The sequence below is a fragment of the Nyctibius grandis genome, chromosome 10 (genome assembly GCF_013368605.1).
Source record: "Nyctibius grandis isolate bNycGra1 chromosome 10, bNycGra1.pri, whole genome shotgun sequence".
Lineage (NCBI taxonomy): Eukaryota > Metazoa > Chordata > Aves > Nyctibiiformes > Nyctibiidae > Nyctibius > Nyctibius grandis.
This window is the reverse complement of record NC_090667.1, coordinates 6,020,158-6,040,728: the sequence shown is the minus strand read 5'-3', so window position 1 is coordinate 6,040,728 and position 20,571 is coordinate 6,020,158. Positions and strand designations below refer to the sequence as shown.

The 20,571-nt window shown below is 48.9% G+C and overlaps 1 protein-coding gene across 1 annotated transcript; it reads right to left on the bottom strand.

Annotated features, from left to right (window-relative positions):
- Positions 1-9,916: 9,916 nt before the first annotated feature.
- Positions 9,917-11,080, bottom strand: LOC137668203 (neuropeptide Y receptor type 2-like). Its single transcript, XM_068409543.1, has one exon. The coding sequence runs from the start codon at positions 11,078-11,080 to the stop codon at positions 9,917-9,919; it is 1,164 nt and encodes a 387-aa protein (XP_068265644.1).
- Positions 11,081-20,571: the final 9,491 nt, after the last annotated feature.

Sequence of the window (20,571 nt, the reverse complement as noted above, 5' to 3'; positions counted from 1 at the left end):
AGAAGTATTTTGTTAAAAAAAAAAAGATAAATAAATGTCTTCACTAAGAATTGGTGCAACATGGACCACAGATTAGTGAAGACATGACCTGATCGTAAAAGCCACGACAGCAGGTTGCTTTCTAGCTTCCTAATCTGGCTGTGATAGATGCTCTGCCTCAGGAGGTCACCTCCGCGCTGCTCCAAAATTTAATTTTTTGTCTTGCTGATTGCTAGGGTATGCACACAACGTTGTAAATTTGCTTTGCAGCCAGGGTGCCCCATCCTTCTCTTCAGGCTGGTCACTGATGCTGCAGCTCAGAACTTGTCATCTTCCAAAGTGGTTTCAGCAGACGAAGCTCCTTCCAGCCACACATCTCAGCAATCATCAGGGAGGGAAGCACAAGACAACAATAAGAATTGGCTAAAAATTGCTTTTTTTTCAATTAGCTTTCTTGGAACAGAAAACAGCTGTGTTGGTATTTCTTTAGACTCATTCTTGTCCAAAAAATTCAGAAATGCTTATGAGCAGTGCAGCAAAGCCTGTTGTCATCCTTCAGTTAATACCCATAATCCACATTGAAAGCAGTAGATGCTGCTGCAAAATTCCAGGCACTGTCGCCATTAAAAACCCTCCCACACCTGGATTCACAAATCATTACTTTTTTGAGAGTCTGGAATAAATATTTACTCCTGAGAATTCAAAATTTGCTTTCCTCTGAGTATTTAACAGCACTTTCCAAGTAAGGTCTGCCTCCTTAATACATGACTGATGGAAACATAGTTATTGTAAGATGTGTTCAATTTTAATGCTTTTTACTGCAGTAGCGCTATTCAGCTGGCACATACGACATGTTTTACAAGCCTCTGGGTGCTGCACTTGCCCTGTTTCACAGAAGAGGAAAGCAAGGCTCAGTAGTTTAAGATCAGTTCATCTAGAATTTGACAAAGCTGGAAGAGAGAACCAGCTGAAAAGAATTTTACTTTCTATCCACAATACAAGGAAATACAATATAAGTGCTGTTTTTTGAGGCAAAGTGGAAGAAGTAGCAATTAAAGGTCCCCTGAATGGGAGATAACTGGGACAGTGAGAAGTCAGCACTGCCCCTGTGCTGCTGGTCTGCTGGCAGAGCTGTTTGCTCAGGCACCTCAGTGGGGCTGGGACTGCAACCTCTTCCACTGATGCCACTGGAACCAATGGTGGGGGTCCAACCACAGCCTGAAGTTTTCCTGGGCCTGTTTGTAAATGAAAGGGTGTAAGGAAGTGACTGCTGCGCTCACAGCAGGGATGGGGAGTGCAGAAAGCTGCCAGGCAGCACCAGAAATAGTCCTGAGGTTGACTCAGAGAGAGACACATTTGTGAGGCACCAGGTTCCTTGGGAAAGGCAAGTTTGGACATGATGACTGGCCTCCTGTCGCTTGTGTCTCCGTGTCCTAGAGAACAGGGCCACATGCATGGTCGTGCTATGGTCATACCTAGAGCTGCCCACACGAGGCAACACCCACAAGGTGCAAAACTCCCCATGACTGATGCAACTTGTAGGGAAACTTTTGCCTGATGGTTGTTTTCACCTGTGAGGGCTTGAATAATGCTGCAAAGTGCTGCTGCTTTCACCTGTGTAGCAAGAGCCGTAGATGAGTCAGAACACGGAAATAGCTCTGCTGACAGCAAAACAAAGACCCTGGTCTCCTGCCATAGTGTAGAGACAGGCACTGTGCTTGGAAAAGAGCAGTTCCCAATTATGCATTCCAATATGCAGAGTGATTGCTCAGAGAACCTAACATTTCTGCAGAACCTTTTAACCTCCTTCAGTCCTTTTGTTTAACTGCAAAACTACTGGCTGTTGAACACAGAAAGTCCAGAGGAGATCAGCAAGAACAGAGGTAAAGCAAATGAGCCCTCTCAGGAAGGACAGAAAAAAAAGACTTGGTTTAGTCTGGAGGGGGTGGAAGAGATGCATGATAATACCCTTTAAATATGTAAAGGTGCAGTATAGAAGGTAATAAACTATTCTCTGTGTCAGCCAGGAGACAAGAAGTAATAGATTGCAGTAAGGGAGATTTATTGGTTAGACATTAGGAAGGGCTCAGAATAGACTGTGCGGGGAGTGGATGAAATCTCCATTGCAGGAGCCTTCGAAGAGGTGAGACACCCTGCGATCAGGAATGATTTAGCCAAAGGAGTTCCAATTCCATTTTATTTCCTATGATCTTTTCTTACACTACTCTTACAGTATGTACATGATTAAAATACCCCAGAACATCTCCCCGCTGTCTGGGAAATCTACAAGAAGTACTTCAATAGCTGCATTTCAGAAAGAGAAGTTCTTGCCAGGCTGTTTTAGCCGCTTGGGTTGCAGTGAGGTTAGCTCATGTCCTTTTAATGACATAACTACAAAGACCAGGATTCCAAACAAACTATTGGATATTAACGACTCAACTGTCACTGATTCTGCGTGAAGCCAATTGGAATTTCACACGACGAAGAACTGCTGCGCCAGGCAGGCCTTACAAAGACCAACGAACCCTATGCTTTAGTAAGACGTCTTTGCCACCGTAGCAATCCCGTGTTATTGCACTCCTTCAAGCAACAGACAATTTCAATCAGTTCTTGCCATGCTAGTTTTGCTATCTTAGCTTTGCTTAATTGGGTACTGCAGGGTTGTCTCGGAGAGTTGAGATCTGCACTTTGAAACCACTAGATTCTTTTATCTAACCCAGGAAAGAGAAATGGGATTTCACATAGCAAAGTTGTCAGTAACAAAACTGGACCAAAAATGCTGAACCACTGCATAAATGCATTAGCTGGGGTCCACTGACACAGCCATCTGCTGAGTTCAACCTTGCAGATTAGCTCCCAGCAACTGAAGCCCTAAATTATTGTTTTAATTATCGTGTCTGAATTCCTGTCTGAAGTCAACTGCCACTGCAGGAAGCAAGTCAAATTTTACTCTGGCCTCATTGCCTGAGCTTGCTATCACTGTATGTACATGTGCCAAGCCCTCAGGTTTGGCTGCCCCCTCCCCAGTTTTACATGCAGATCTCTTGCTGATTCCTCTTTTGAAGGTTTTTGTTTCTGGTGCTCAGATCTTGGCTGACAGGAATGTAACCGCGCTGTGTGCTGATTGCAGCTGGCAGGTGGATTAGAGCACATTCAGATGGCTGAAGAATGCCTCTGTGAGACAGAAATGGCAGAATAACAGATTATTTCACCATGAAGAGCCCAGAAACCGATACAGACAGTCACGTTGAGGATACAAGCTGAGGAGCATGCAGACATAAAGCACTTTTTGCTTCCACGAGCCCCAAGAGATCTTCCCAGCTCAAAGTTTTGGGGATATGCTGCCGCCGGTTCCCTTCGTCCTCACCTAAGCTAGTTGATTTCTCTAAGGTGCAGGATGTTCTCAAATTCTTCCAAAAGATGTGGCAGCGACAGTTGCCAAGTAACAAAAACTCGTCATTCTTTTCCTGAAATGCAGAATTCCTCATTTTTCTGTTTTGTAGAATGGACAAATGAAGCTGTGATTTAGGACACTGGTCTGGGAGCAGGATCATTGCACTCCAGTCTTGCCACTGGATAAATCTGTCGGATACAGAGTTCAAGGTGAGGCAGGGATCTGACTGCCCTTGTGGCTCTCGACTTCAAAAACAAAACTGGGTATTCATTTCATGATTCACTGAACTGACTCAGTGACCAGTGTAATGAGATTTCATTAAGAATACAGTGATGCTGCAGCCAGGGAGAGGTAGTCTGACATTTTATCAAGAGGTATCCTGCCCCCACACATACTTAAAAGCCCTCATATGGCTGATCTCAAGCAAGGCTGGAACAAAGCTGATAGATCCCACTCCTTCACAGGAATTATGAGCAAAATTCAGCCCGTTGCGATATTTGTGGAACTAGAGAAGGTCCACAAAAGAGCGAATAAGAGGATCAGGGATGAAGAAGCTGCCTTAGGAGAAGATGTGACTTAAGCTAGGAGGGGAGAAAGCTGGAGAAGGAGGATAGAATCAAGGTTCACACAGTGAAGAAGGCACTGGGTAAGCAGTGGTTCAGCTGCTGTTCAACAAGTCCCACAGTACTGGAACCAGAGGGCATCTGCTGAAACTAGTAGGGGATTGGTTTTAACAGATAAAAGAAAGTACTTTTTTACACTGTGAGGAGTGAACTTCTGGGACTGGTTGCCACAGGAGGCTGTGGAAGCAGACAGAATTGTCAGGGAAGGGATTAGACAAATTCACGAACAAAAAGTCTAGAAACAGATACTAAATGGTCCAGACAGGGCTGGCCCCTCTAACATCTCTAATACACCAGTTGTGGCTGCTGCTAGGGGCATGAGGAGAACGGACCACAAAAGTGGCCAAGTTAGCATGCTTTCCCTAACCAGCATCTTTTATTGCCTTGATCTAAGACAGAATACTGGACACGATGGATCCAGGTTTGCTGTTATTTCTTACTGGTCTCTATTTTGATAGAGGCTCTGTTCTTCCTGCACTGTGGCAGAGTTCACTCCCCTTTTGATGTTATTCATCCTGATCCCAACAGAGCAAACAATCCACCCTGTGTTTCGTAGAGAACCGTATTAACCTCAAAATTTCATCCAGGGGCACATCCTTTCCTTAATATCTTGAAATCTTGTTCTGTGACCTATTTTTCTCCTTCCTTCCATGCAGCAGCAAGGAGAAGCACCTTGTAGCTGAGCTGCCTGCGCATCCTGGAGACAAACAGTGTCTGAAAGTTTGTGACACATTAGCAGAGTGACACAGTGACAACTCCATGCTTGTGCACTTCAATAAGCTAGTTATAAACAAAAGGATTTCTCCTCTAATGTTCCCAGTCTTTGCTACCACACTGGAGAGGACTGAACTAATGAAGATCTCCTCCTGTGAGCTCCATGAGGCATCCGCACTCTTCCTTCTGTACTCATTACACTGAGCAGAACATAGACCAGAAAAAAGCATTCTTTGCTGGCTATAAATAATGAGTGACACTAAGGTATTGCTATTAGCAGCATAAAAACACTTTCCTCCCACAACCTCCTTCAGCCCCATATACATACACCACTTCGGCAAAGGGTGCTGGGGTGTCTGGATAGAAAATTAAATAGAGGTTGTGTTGCCAGAAGATAAATTGGTACCTCCCTCGGCGTGTGTGAGTGACTTTGTCTTTTTCTGATTAGTCTTTTTTCTGATTTGTCTTTTAACTTACAAAACACTGAGACTAGAGATAACGACGAGCTTTAAAAACCTAGCCTTCTTCCCCTCCCAGGCCCTCCTGAACAAATGCCTTCTCTGAAATGAGCTCAAAGAGGAGATAAATGTTCTGGCAGTAATATGCAATATTATTTTTGGCACTTGAAGAATCTCAAGCTAGATAAGGGAAAACTGAAAGGAAGACAAAGCTCTGCTTTTTCAAATGCAAGGGACCAAATTCTGCCCACCCATATGAACGCAGAGTCCTTTCTTTTTTTTCTGGATTATTGCAGTAATTCCTGATTTTCACCAGGTTAGCTGATTCTGAGGCCTTATTTAAAACCCAGCACATTCAGAGACCCTGGTGAAATCACACAATAACAGAGCTGAAAGACAAAGGCATGCAAAGAAAGTGCCAACTCCACAGCTCCTGCCCAAACAAAGGCTAATTTGGTTTCAGACCATGTTAGCTGTAACGATAATAAGATTAACACCTGATATCAAGGGAACCTCTGAGCTGCCTGTGACCTCCTTCAGCAGAATGGCACTCCAGTCCCTCTCGTATTAGCATACGTTAGAGGAATTGCTTCTTTCCTGGCCTAGTACGTATTTCCCTACAGAGCCTTTGTGAAAAGCTCAGAGCAATGTTTCTGCCGATACATTTGTGGGCATATTGAATAAAACATGTGCCATTTGACATTGTTCACTTGGGCTGCCATGGGTAATGGGAGAGGGCACATGTTACTGCAGGGCAGAGAGCCGTGAGGAGATGGATCTGGCCTATATAGGAGCAGGATGAAGCACAGGCGTACGCAGGAGTGTGTCACATCTTTGATCCTAACAGAGCCCTGACCGAAGGACCCAGCTCACCCTGCACTGATCTAAATGCTGGCTGTATATATTGCCTTAAGACAAGGAAAAGTAAAAAGCCCAAATCTTTGCTCCCTTTACGCGCACTAGCTTGTTACAGATGTATATGCTTTGGAAATCAATTGGGAAGGGATTTTCAGAGCAAACTAAGTGTTTTAGAGGCAAAATTTCTAGTGCTCAGAGAGCCTCCTGTGTCCAAAGCACAGCCTTTGCTCTGCAAATTTCAGCGTGCTTTGTAAGCCTGGAAGTTCGAGAAGAGACTCTGGGACTCCTGAGAGCTCTTAGAGCAGCCTGTAATAGGGAACAACAGTTATCGATGCTGCTGGTTTTAAATGATGATGTTGCCACATCTCAGCTGTTCTTGTATTTGTCTGGCACGTGAGTAATGGTTGCATAGGATAGTTAGAGGCGTCCCCACCTGTGGTGTCTATTCAAAGTTAATCATCTTCTAGGGGTCGCTTGGCAATTAAGAAGTGTACAGTGCTACTTTTAATAGTACCAGATTTGTATGATGTGACCAGCAGGAGTGTTCTAGCATGAGAAATAGGGTATTTCTCAGGGAATTCACTCCTAAAAGCTGTGAAATATCCTCAGGTCAGTTCAGCGAAGCAGCGTTTTGAGAAGGATATCAGCAAGAGTCAGGAAGAACCCTAGAGGAAATTCATTTGGACACCAGGAACACTGTCTTCCAGACAAGCTTTGATGAAACACTTGTTCATTTTTGTCACTGTGTTTCTAACTCTGTAATGAAATCCCTTATCCCTATCAGCTGTTGTGCCACTGACATGAGTCATTCCATCCCACGTCAATAACACCAGGGCCAGCTCTGCGGAGAGGAGCCCGGCTTGGGGGATATTCACTGATGCACCTTTGGCAAGGAGCAGGCAGTGGGAAGATGCCTTTGAATCCAAGAATATCTGTGACTGCTAGAGGATCTGCCCTTGACACCAGTAGAGCAGGGTCATACCTTGTCCTGAGCTCTAAATAGTTCAAAAACTTGAAATGCTTCTGGGCTTTGGTTTTATGGAACTGATCATGGCAGTAAGGCCACTCTTTAGTGGAGTGTTAATATTTGGGAAACCTTCATCTCCAACAGATTTCTGTTTTATGGAAACAAATTCATTCCTGTCTTCTATGCAGTCATGACAGTCTATAACATACGATTTATTTGCCCAAATCAACCTTTGGTAAGAAGCTTTGCTTCCTTGCTGTTCACCTCCTCTTGTTCTGTGTGGCAGTGGACACTAGGGCCACTTTCCCTCAATAGAGGCATCGTGGTTTTCTACAGGGATGTGTATACAAAACCGAGAGCTGATTTACCTGCTTGCAGTGGGTGTGGAAGGTTGTAACTTTTTCCAATAGCAAGGAAAAAGCAGCAAGCTCACAGGCAGAAATCCATTAGTAAAGGTGCACAAGTGTATTAAATCAAGCAAACAGAACTTTGCTGTTATACTTCAAGTATATAGTTTCTCCTTCTCAGTTTGCTCCAGCATAAAAATCCTTCTGCCCTATAAATGCCATTGCCAGTATTCATTTGTGAAGATCTGGGATCTATTTATTTATTTATCCATATTTAATTTAAAAGTCTGGGCTCAAAATTAAACAGTCATTCATAATGTCATTATCTGCCTTGCTCCGCAGTCAGATACCGTGTGTGGTGTCACAGGACAAAACCTTTGGCAAGGCCACTAGAAGAGCAATTTAGCTCCTCATCCATCTCAGCTGGCAGCATGATTGGCTTCCAAGCTTGCATTGCTGAATGTGTTATTTTACTCTGACATATATTATTGCATGTTAAATCACTTTCTGAAGTGTTTATTGGTAATAGTTGAATTCTTTCCACTCATTTAAGCTCCTTTTGAAACATAAACATTTCCTTGTATCTTGGAGTTTGATGGAAACACGGGAAGAGTTCCTCAGGAGGATGGATTGTAGAAATGACCAGTTCATTAGGTAGGGACAGAATTTACCAGTGCTGCGCAGGAGAATATCCTCCTCCTTCTGTCAGGATGAAACAGCAAACTCCCACCATTGCGCCATGGCACTTCACATGGGGAAGGTTTATTTGTGTCTCGGTTCTCCCATCATGTCTGGGCCTGTCAGGAACCAGATGACTCTTTTACTGGAACATCAGTGACTTCCTGACAGGATCTTCCTAGATCCTGAAGCTCCCTGAGAAGAAAACCATGCTGTGATCTTCAGAATCAGGTGCTGGGGAGGTTATTAGGCATGAGCATGCCCATGCCCCCAAGTGTGGAGTGTGGTCCATGGCCCCTGCCCGGCAGTGTTGTCTCTCGGGAAGGAACAGAGACCACTTTCTTGTACCTATTTCGGAAAATGAAGCAGGGCATCAGAGAACAGAAATAAACAGAGATATTAAAATCTAGTGTGGCAGTCAGAAGCTGAGCTGGAGAACAAGGGCCAGAGGCAGGTCAAGCAGGGAAGGAGGCAGGAGAGATGGATTTTCAAATAAGCCCTTTCACAATTCATCTCTTGAGGACTCCAGATGTGACAGGCCAGCAGCCTGATCCAGGCTGGCGTACTCAGTACTACAAGTCCTCTTACCTCTTGTCCTTGCTCCAGTGAGGACCTACGAATCAAAGTTTTTATTTTCTTTTTATCTTTAATGAGGAGGTCTGTTGAGTCTCTTTCCTGCATCTGGGAGTTACTTTCCAATCTGATGAACACTGACTTTTAGGGATGCCACCAATGACAAGCTGCTGAGATCGCAGCAGCAATCAAGGCTTCTTTGATGGCAGAGCTAAAAATATGCTTCCCAGCTGACACAGCCTTAGGGAGGAGAACATATAGTTTGGTTTGAAATAATACATTTTCCTTTGTCTCCCTGTCGTCTTCTGCCAGAGGACACCACATCTGTGACAACCATGCAAGCAGGTTACTTCTGTCTTCTGAACTGAAGCACGCATGTACAGACTCATACCACCTCCAACCGCTGAAAGAGTAAAGCTTTAAAACCCTCTGATCGCCTTGGAGAATGGTGGTGTTGGCAATTTTGCCTCTCTGGTCATGCTGGCACCCATCAGGTTATTGCATGGCAGGAGCCACATCTTAGGGTCTGGAGGAGATCACCTTTGCCAGTCCCCTAGGTTCACTTTCAGTCCTCTTGATCAGCTGCCCCAGCTCTTTCCTATCTGCTTCTCTGCTGCGCTCTCCTGCTTGTGAAATCCAGGGCACTGGCTCACAAGGTCCATGACTAATGAGGTGTCCCCAAAGCCTTGCACTGACACTTGTAAAGGAAACTGTGGTAAGTAGTGTCACTGCCACCTCCTGGGCTTTCTGAGGACAGGAGCTCATCCCATGGGCTGCAAATGCAGATTCATACAAACGCAGTGCAGGAGATCATGGATTGCCCAGCTTCAACCTACACCAGCCTGTGGAGTGATGGCACTAACCAGCCCATGTTTGCAGAGTGTAGGTGTCCCTCCCCTTGGAGGCATTAGCTAAAGATGGATCATTAAGGCTTTGGGGTAGGAGACATACAGATGAACAAGCATACACATAATATATGGTTCCACATTTGTAATGTGTAATATGTCAGGGGGTAAAACGGTGAGCAACCCACTTTGGCAAATGGAAATAGCAAAAAGGGCATATTTTGCTCACTAAGTGAAAGCCTCCTCTGTGTGTGACTTTTTGTGCTTCTGCATGTATAACTCGAACACAGAGAAAGGAAAAATTTGTTTGTTTGGTCAGACAGAAATACACCAGATTTATTGTTTTGAGAGATACAGGGTTCTACGTGGCTGTGGTAGCTATAATGTTTTGGCAACACAATGTCCTGCCAAAAAAAGGCATTGACCCAAGAATGTCTCTGGGCTCAGTCAGCCTCAGTCCTGGAGGTGGATGTCCCATCCCTAAACCTCTGTGGGCAGTGGTCCATTGCCAGCAGTCTGTTTGATGCTCCCATTTAGGGTGTTTGCCCTGAAGATGTATGACCTGCCTCTAACTGAGCCATCAGTGTGGATGCTTTCTGGCTTGTTCTGGCAACGGAAGAACATAAGGAAGCCGTTCCGGTAGTTCTTGTTCATCCATCCGTAGAGCAAAGGGTTGACAAATGTAGAGCACATGGCCCCGACATGGAAGACAGTGTACAGGAGTTTGTACTCATGGAAGATAAGAACCAGATCAAGGTCAATGGCAAGCTGGAATATGTGGAAGGGGAGCCAACAGACTGCAAATACCACAACTACCATCACTAGCATTTTGGTTGTCTTCCTCCTCCGGCACTGGTTTTCATTCCTAGAAGTGGGACTGACATGGTTTTTCAGCTTGAACCAGATCCTGGTATAGGCATAACAAATAATTGCAAGAGGAAAAACATACTGCAAGAGGAGCATGGACAGGCTGTAGATAGTGGCATCTCTGTTATTACCAGAAGGCCATTTTTCTGAGCAGACAGCCATTTTGAGGTTGATGGATGGGATTTCCTCATACCGGTACTCTCTGAAGATGGCCAGAGGACCTGCTAGGACAGCTGCTGCTAGCCACATGACAGCTATGATGGTGAAGCTGAGCCTCTTGGAAATCCTGCTGTCCAGGTGGAAAACAATACACCGGTACCTATCCAGGGCAATCACAGTTAGGGTGAGAGTGGACACGTAGACACTCAGAGCTTGAGCATAAGGGACCAGATGACAAAGAACAGCTCCAAACTTCCACTCATCCAGCAGTGTGTACACTAGGGTGAAAGGCAGACAGAGTGTGTCCACCATCAGGTCTGCCAGGGCCAGGTTAGCTATGAAGAAGTTGGTGACAGTCCTCATGGTCTTGTACTTCACTATGATGTAGATGACCAAGGAGTTGCCGATGAACCCGAGCAGAATGATGAGGGAGTAGGCGGCAATCAGAACGACCTGGACCCCCAGGATCTTGGTGCTGTCCATCATAACACTGCGGGACCCAGAGAGATCCTGGCTAGGAGTGACTACGTCCTTGGTGTGCCAGCCCTGTGGCAGCTTCTCATCTAATGATGTCTTCTCCACAGCGAGGGTGCTGTTGGCTCCCTCCAACGGTCCCATGCCTGGCCTGAGACTTCCCGTCAGGAGGAGAAGGAGGTCTGGAACACAGACACAGCAGAAGTGAGAGCATGAGAGACAGCAGAGCATCTGCAAGAATTGAGATTCAAAGGGCATGTCGCACATGGCATTCAGGCTAAACAGCAGCAACAGCGGCATCCTCCTTCCTTCTCCCTTGCCCCCCATCCTTCCTCACACTGAGTGGCCTTTCAGCTCTCTTATACCTCCTGTTAGAGCCTACTATCAGTTGAATGCCAGTTCCCCAAGGAAAGGTCAGGGAAAAACTCTACTTTTCACGCAGGTTTTTGAGATGCTGTTTATTTGAATTTAACAGGGAAAAACCCCTCAACCAGCCAGGGCCAGACTGGTAGATCCTGAAAAGACACCCCGCTCACAGAGCCCCTTTGCACACTGTGTCTCCTGCTTCTTCAGGCTAGGCTTTGCAAATCAGGGAAGTCGCTTCAAACAAGCCAAAAATTTAGGACCTCTTGGGGCTGACAGAAGAAAACAATGATGGTGTCAATCATCTTTGATGAGATTTACTTGCCTACAAAAATGCTCTGAGTCCTAACTCCTTAAGAACTAGGAAAGGAGAAAAACAACAGGACACTCTCAAATTCAAGGTGCTTTTCTCCACCCCCCCATAACAATTTATTTCCAGATTGTGCACCCAGGGTTTTTTTTCAGTTTCTTATTTCTCACCTCTCCAGGTGACAATATCTGTCACCCTGTCTCTGCACGAGTCTCCACCACTGCTCCTGCTAGTGATGCCACCACCCAACTCTACCCAGTGTGACCAGTACCCCCTGCTCCCAACTCCTGGAAATGTGGTTAGCATAACTAACGCCATTTCATGAGGCAAGCAGCCATTCAAGCAAGCGGGTCACATATTCATTCCCTTTCCCCCATTATCAGGCGCTGAAGGTTCTGTGAACCAAGTAGACGAATCAAACAGTTTTGTTCTTCCCCTCCCTACCAACCTCAAGGTTCCTGGGTGCCAGGCTGAGTACTCCCTTTCTTGCCAGCCTTGAAGGTCGCAGGCACCCGGCCAGCCAAGTGTTGTTGATGACCCCATCACACAACAGGGAAGTGTAACAGCACACAGAGCATTGTCCATAAAATCAAGCAGTTACGAGTCCTAAATGGGGAACTGCTGGACAGCGAGACCTGTGACACACCATGGCCAGGGACACCCCCACCGTCCTCTGCTTCCTCCGAGGGTGGAGCGAGAGACTCGTCTTCTTTTATATGATTTTTGAGTCTAGATTATGATTGTTATATTGACACAGCAAACCATATATTAAGATTTGACCCGATCTGCAGAGGGTCCAGCTGATTAGAAATCATAAGTTAAGTTGTATTAAAAATTCTGTATTACGCTACTTGTAGATTATACTGCACTGATTCTGCTTGTCGAAATCCTGTGCCGTTCCAATCAGAAATTCTGTGCTATACTAATCATAATAGCCTCTTAGGGACATAAAGCTTTAATTGTAACCACAATTTAGTGCCATCATCATTCTGCCGAGGATCCCTAAAAGAACCTGTCTGTCCCCTCAGTGTCAGTGACACCCAGGCACCCGCCAGCTTTGCAGAGGAGAGCTCCTGCGGGGACGTGCATGTGCAGAGAGAAAACAGCTGAAGTTGTGAACAAGCCTCCCGCAGAGCTGTTGCTGAGCGTCCAGGCACAAAGAGGCCCGAGAGCCAAAGCCCCGGCGTCAGTGAGCCTCCTGCCACGTGGTGCTCAAACATCTGCGTGAATATGGCTTTGGGAGCCGGGAGCCCGACTAATGAGCCAGAACTGACTCGGTCTGGAACCCGCGGCTGGCGTTTGGTGCCACTGTAACAGCAGAGTGCTGTCACAGCAGGGTTTTCATTCAGTCCAAATGCAGCAGAGAAAAGCCAGCTCTGTTACTGGCTCCTTCTCAGCCTCTGTGTCTCAGAACTGCTGCTGGGGTGTGTGGAGAAGGGTGGACGTGGACCCCCGCATACCCTCTCTCCCCAGCACTGTGTGTTGGGCCCCCATTCCCGCAGCACACTTGATCAAAAGCGAGCAAAAGTCATCACTCTGCCCAAACAGGGTGGTCTGCAGAGCATCATGACCTGCAGAGAGAAGGGATAATGTCCTGCCACTGACGGGGGGAGGCACAGGGCTTAAATGAAGCTGGGAATTAGAGGCAGCTCACTGGGCACCTTCTCAGCCTCCTTGAGGAATGAACTGCTCTGGGTTTGTACCAGGTGAGATGGGAGCACTGCCGACTGGATGCTGATGGGCATCCGCAGGTCCATGCCCTGCAAGCCAAATGTTTAAGGACAGACTGTCCTTGGGCAGGGAGAATGCTTTCTGGGCAGAGCACCTGCATTTAAGCTAGTTCCTTAAACAAATAGCATAAAATAATGGTGGCAAGATGGTAAAGGTGGCAGCAATTACATTGCAATGGGTAATAAATGGCTGCTCTTTCTTTCATCGCTCCTCAGAGCAAGGGTGGTGATTCCCCCTTGGGAGCTGCTCCTAGGAATCTGCCCGGCCGGCTGCAAACCCAGGCCCCTGTGGAGGCCTGGTGAAGGAGCTGCCTGCGGTAGGCTGGCCCTGCCTGCACACTTGCTTTCTCCTGCCCTCTCCACATGCATTGTCTTGCCTCACTTGTCTGACTCTGTCTGATTCCTGCCAATGAAGTTGTTGGGCTCAGGTACTGTGATAAAGGAGACCTTAGAATCATAGAACTGTTTTGGTTAGAAAGGACCTTTAAGATCATCAAGTCCAACCACTAACCTAACGCTGCCAAGCCCACCACTAACCCATGTCCCTCAGCACCACATCTACTCATCTTTTAAATCCCTCCAGGGATGGTGACTCCACCACTTCCCTGGGCAGCCTGTTCCAATGCTTGACAATGCTTTCGGTGAAGAAATTTTTCCTGATATCCAATCTAAACCTCCCCTGGCACAACTTGAGGCTGTTTCCTCCTATCTCTTGTTACCTGGGAGAAGAGACCAACACTGCCTCATTACAGCCTCCTTTCAGGTAGTTGTAGACAGCAATAAGGTCTCCCCTGAGCCTCCTTTTCTCCAGACTAAACAACCCCAGTTCCCTCAGCCGCTCCTCATCAGACTTGTGTTTTAGCTATAGCTACTGCTAAGGGGGTAGGAAGGCAGCTTTAAGCAGCAGGAGGGAAAAGTGGATGGATTTGCTGGGGTGCGGGTTTGCTTTAGGGTGATCTCAGACCCCCTATGACACCACTGCCTCCCTTCCCTTTTTCCCCATCTCACCCACCAACTGGCTGCCAGTTCCCCTGTTCACATCTCGGGCTTATTTCCTTTCACTGGAGACTGGCAGCTACCCACCATCTGCGAGGAGCCAGGAACATCATGATTATTGGAGCTGTTTCGCTTCCTAACAAAATTGCCTTAATGGAGTTATTATTTGATTTGCTTTGCTTTGTTTTTTTCCAAAGGGGAACTATTAAAAATCAATTAAGGCATTTTAATTAAGAGACAAAATGGTCATAATAAATGTTCCCACTCCAGGGGTTGCCTGGAGGTTGCAGGGATGCTGCTAGGAGTGGACCAAGGTCTGTTCCAGCAAGTAATGTAAGTGCTGGCATATGTGTAGGCTGCTGCCAGGCGCACGCTCCTGTGCCCAGTGGGCTGGCCAGGCTAGATGGAATAACCCTTGGAGCTGAAAGCCAACTGCTTTGGGGAGAAAAAAACAGCAGGGCAGACTAGGAGGAGGCAGAAATACTACCCTAAGCCCTTTCCTCTGTGCTGGGCTGCCATGAAGGGATGCAGAAACAGGACGTTGCCTGGATCCTGCCCTCACCTCTCCTCCAGCTGAGGTTCAGCCAGAGGCAGGGCTGGGACCCAAGGATGGCTCCCAACAAGGCAAGGAGAGCTGTGCCAGCAGGCTTCAGCCTTTGGGAAGGGGGGAAGAGGAGGGGGAAACACAGAGGAGCTGCGAAACCTCAGCCCTTCGCTGAGCCCACCGCTGTCGGTGACTGCAAGGGACAGTGCCCACCGTGACCGCTCCAAACTCCATTCCTATGGAGAGCCTGAACTAGGTGCTCTGGGACTCACATGCACCTCTGCTTCCTGGGGACACCCCGGCTCCCTCCACGTCCCTGCTGCAGCCCCAGACACGCAGCCAGCCTGGTCCAGATCTGTCAGGGCACATCCAGGCCTGGAAGAGCCATCTGCAGAGCCTGGCAGGGTTCAGAAAGCAGAGCTGGAGGAGTGGGCAGAGGGCTGGAGAGAACAGAGCTTGTTAATGAAAATTCCTCTTTTTGTCCCAGGCAGTGAGACTGGGGTCACTGTAACCAGCAGGCACATGGCACGGGGACAAGGGGTGCAGAGGAGAGGGAGCTAAGGACAAACATTGCTCGGAGCATGCCCAGCAATTACAATCCTATCACTGTTATCATTGACTTGAAAGGAGGGAGTGGAGGGACCTGCGCCAGCCTCTGCTCTCTGCTCCAAATCTGGCTAACGACAGCCACAGTCTCTTTCTACCTGGGCCGTGAGGGCTGAGGCTGATGGATATTTCCATGGCTTGGCTCACTGATGCATTCCATGCTGAGTTCTTCCTCCAAAGCAGCTCAGCTCTGTGAAACCCCTTCCTCTCCAGCAGCCCAGTCTGGAGCACTGACTTGTCTCATCCGCAGTCCCAAATCTGGCAGCAGTCAGGCATCCATGGCAAAGAGGTCTGAGACCATTCCTCAGTGCCAGAATCTGGTTGTCACCCCGGGTCAAGCCACCTTCTGCCATCTTCATGTTCCCCTACAGCACTGGAGAGGCAGCAGTGTTCAGCCATGCACCCCACAGCACAGCACTTAAGGGAGGAGAACACAATAAACTGAGATATGGAGGTTAACCAGCTTGCCAGAGGCCACACAGCACGTCCACGGCAGGGCTGGGAACAGAGCCCAAGTTTGCTAACTCCAGCCTCCTGCACTCACCACCAGAGAGGACTCTGCATCTCTCGGGATAAAACCTGAACATAGATTTCAGGAGCAGCATGAAAATGCAAAATGTGAGTGATGGAGAGGAGGGCATTTTGCCTTCTCTGCGTGATGGGCTGGTTTCAGGGCAAACAGCAGCTCTGGGATGATTTCCTGAAGCCAAAGAGCAGATAGAAATTGTCCCAGGTCCTTCCATCTCCAGTGAAGGGGTAATTGCCCCACTATGACATAAGGCAGAAGGGAAGACCCTCTGTCCTGCCCATCCTCTGCTGCAGCTTTGTAAATTATCTACCCAGATCAGGCCCATTGGTGAAGAAACCTAATGGCATCAGACACGCACTGCCACCCCTGCACTTGCAAAGCTCCAGGGCCCCGCGGCTGCTCCCGGGGGACCCCAGGGTAGAACTGGCACTGGGACACAAAGCGCAAGGAAGAGGAGATACACTGGGGATCTCTTGCGGTTCCTCACTCTAAACATTTGTACATCCCTGCCTAGGCTGGAGCCACGAAAGTCTCTGAAGGGGACGAGGCAAGGAGGATGCCTTAGTCACTCAGTTCAGGACAGGATGAGAAAGAAGGTGATGAGAAGGGACCCGTTTGGCAGGCATACATCCTTTCTCCTGGAAATTTCTCCTACAGAAAGCAGGGGGGAACAGTGCAGGGCCCTCTGCCCTGCAGGTTGCCCCATGGGAGCAGAGCAAGGCTGGCTGGGAGACGGGCTCAGTGGGTGACACTGCGATGGAGCCACGCTAGTTGTGGGGGCTGCAGAAGGGAAGAGACAGCCCAGTGGAAGGATCCTGGTTAACCTGGAGAGTCTGTTGCCTCCTTAAATTTAGGGAGTCTGGGGTAGATGAGACAAGGGAGGAGAGGGAAATAACAACCCCTCTAACAGAACAGCCAGGCAGCAAACCCACTATCCTGCTTTGGGACAGACCAGAAACTCTGCAGGCAAAATGCAGGCTACGACAGGACTGTAAGAGGATCTCTCTGTTCAACAATTAACATGCAATGAGTGCAGAAAGAAATCAAGCGCCAGTTTTCCTCCTGCAGTCCCCTATCTCCCTTTGCATTTATCTCTTTGAGGGCACTGATCTCTGGCAGCGAGCCGAGTGCCAGCAACATGTGCAGTCCCGGCACGGAGGAGCTGACGGGAGGTTTGTACCAAGCCACGAGGAAGCAGATTGCAGGAGAGATGAGGATTTCTCAGACAGCCGTGCGCCTCAGCCCCACACCACAGCACGCTGCTCTGTAGCTGTTCGTGCCCGGTTCCTGCAGCCCCCTGGAGCAACCTGCTCTCCTGAGTGCTCTCACTCAGCATCCTGCTTCCCAGACTCCCTGCTTCTGCTCAGGGACCCTTCAAAACTCTCCTGCCAGTATTTCTTGTTCACCTTCTCTCTATTTCAGCTCTCAGGGCTGTCAGTCCCCAAATTCAGTTTCCCAAAGATGCTTGGACCTCTTTCGCTTGAACCATGTGGCATGGCTAAGACCTGGCCCCATCTCAGCCCTGCTGCTCAGACAAGCCCTCCCCGACCCACCTGCAAAGGCCAAGAGCGTCCTCCTCCTTCGGGAACCGAGCCGCTTGCCTCGAGTTATCGTCTCATTGCTGGCCAGGATGGAGCGCTTCGTCCTCTCCACTCTCTGGGAGTCAACCTGTGGCAAAGGGGTGAAAAGCACTTTTCTGCAACTGTCCCTCGGAAAAGCGAGGAAGTCAGGCGAGGATCTGGGCTGCCGGAGGATGCTTCATCGCCAGGGGTAGCTTCGGTACCCCACCCAGAGCATCCGGAGAGCACCCTCTTGCTGGGTGACTGACAGCCCCCGTCTCACAAAGCTGGATGCTGTGTTAGCTCCTGAATGAGAGAAAGGCAGGGAGCGTGTGTTTAACAAACAGAGATGGAAAGGGGGAGGGAGCCTGCTGCTGCTGTTTATACAGTGTTCAGCCACTGAGGGGCTTCTTGCATCGAGGAGAGAGAAGCTTTTCCACCACATACAGTTCCCTCTCCGGGGAGAAGTGGTGGGAGATGGAGGTCTGCAGGCTCGTCGGCTGTGCCACTGACCTGGGCAAGTGTCCGTCCATCCTCACTCTGCAGCTCTCCCATCTGCTCAGGCTTTAAACTTGTTTGGGACTGGCACGGTCTTGTCCAGGGGTGGTTCTCCCCTGCAGCAAGAAGTCTGCAAGTCCTGCAACTCGGCAGAGCATTCACGGACCTCCTCTGCCTCTGTGCTTGTAGAGCACCCTGCCCAGAGCAGGCTGCTGCTGTGGGACAGGCCTTTGGGTACTCTTGGGGTGCAAATAAAAGTAATGGTGAGAAGTTTTAGCCACTTGGCAATGGCTCGGTCTGTTCCAGAGCCAGATTCAGTGTGGAGCTAGGAACTCGAGTGAGTTTCTTTTTAGGGTGCTCAGCACTGCCCACACATCAGGAGCAAGAGAGAAGGAGAGGCACAAAAGGAACATCCTCATGTCCAAATCTGCAAAATCCAAGCTCGTGGGAGCCCAGGAAAGCACCCTGTGGGCAGCACAGGGAAGCAGGAGAAGCACACCTCCCTACCCAGCCACAGGTCTTGCCTTCAAGGAGAAGTCAGATGTGTTCCCAGCGTAGGATTTCCAACACAGGCAATGTGTTAGTTTGCAGCTCACCTGGGCTAGGAGATGCTCCCAGAGATTAGGGAGAAGGACACTTCTCCTTGGCTTCAAGTATCTACAGCTAGAAGTTTATCTGAGGAATCTTGCTCTTCACCCCCACCGTGGATTTTGGTTTCCTTTTCTTTGTGAGAGCAGAAACAAGGAGGGTTTTCAACCAACTTTCTGTGCCTCAAAAGTCGTGATACACCAGGAAAAAAAAAATGCCCCAATGGCTCAGCAGAAAAAGGAGAGTGAGAACATTCCTGAAGTAAGCTACACAGAAAGAGGCACTTGAACCCAAGACTCAGACAAGGGTCCTCATGAGTCCCATCCTTCCCCCTCCTCTCTCCGTCTTCCCTTCAGGAAGGAAAGGGCTCAACGCACCGCTGCTGATAGCCCAGCGAGTCCAACAGCTGTGCTACTGGATTTTTGTGGGAGTTTTGTGTCTTCTCCCCCTTTGTTTTCCCTGAGGCTGTTGATTTAGCTGCTGTGGAAAGCTGAGAGTGGAGGGGAGCAGGACAGGCGAACCTGCTTGGAAGGGGCCATTGCTGTCTCCCAGCGGTCCGTAGGGAGAGGCAAAGAGCAGCTAATGGGAAGCGAGTGGTGCATGCTATTCCCCATGTTCCTGGTGGATGGATACTCCTCCTCTCCAGGGTCTTCAGCAGTGGACAGTTGATTTCTGCTCAAGAGAGATTTTTTTTCCTCCTTTCTCTTCTGGCGCAAGATTTTTCTTGCCCGTTCCCCAGAGGCCTTTGCTACAGCTCCCCACTCTTCTCTTCCCCAGCCTGAAATAAGATGCCTGGGGAAAAGTCAGTGACTGACAGGAGAGAAACTCGCTGGAGCATGAAGCTGTGAACCTTCATCAGGACCATGGGGTGAATTCCAGTCATTTTTGGCATGTTTGCTGGATGACAGCAAATGTGAACTCTTAAATCATGGATTAGTCAGCGCAAGTCCCCAAGACCGTCCTCTCCCACGGGTCTCAGGGGTCCAGTGGAGACGTTAGCACCAAAACCTGCGATGCTCCCAAACATCAGCCCACCTCTTAGACCAGCTAACTTCGTCAACCAAAGAGCCCCTGTGTGCTTGGCAGAATAGACAGAGCCCGGGAAGGGAGAGCTGCCCATGATCCATGGTGATGCACACAGTCACAAATCGTCCCCCTGCATGCGATCCTCCTGTGACACAGAGCAGGGCAGGAAGGGAAGGTCGAGCTCTCAGCACGCCTGGGGTGTCAGTCCAACTGGCAGCCACCAAGCTGGGGTTTGCTCCCTGTTCCCTGCGCGCTCCCCAGCTCTCTCCCTGCCAGCCAGGCTCTTCTCCCTGCACCGCAGATGTGGGCTGCCTGCCAGCCTGCCTAATCTCACCCAGCTACGACATAATCACTGCCAGAGGCGAGTGCATGCAGCATAGCCCTGACGCTGCCCGGCCCTCGGCTTCCCGGCAGCTAAGGGACACCCGGGGTCTGCTGTGCCAAAGCCCCTCACCCTCCTGGTGGGTCGAGAGGAGCAGTCGTGGCACACGCTGTGGCAGCCTGAACACCAAGGTGCAAAAAGACCTCCCCACCCAGCTAACAGATCCCAAAGCAGCTGAGGGTCTGCCTAGTCTCAACAGCAACTACACCCTGAAGTATGAGCATGGGGAAACACAAGGATGGTCCCTGGTGTTGTCCTGGGGTGTGGAAGGCTGCGCAGCCCCGAGCAGAGGTGCCAGGACCTGCTGCGTGCACCGTTGTAACCTCAGACTCTGGGGTATCTGCACACGCAGGCTGGGTACACACAAACGCCTGCATGGGCGTCCCGGGAGCTTTCAAACACATGGGATCGTTCAAAGGATCTTTGCAGCCCAAAAGCCTTTCCCAGTGGTTAGGCTTTGATTAGGCAAAAGCGAGTCTGCTCACCTGCTCTTCTGAGAATACA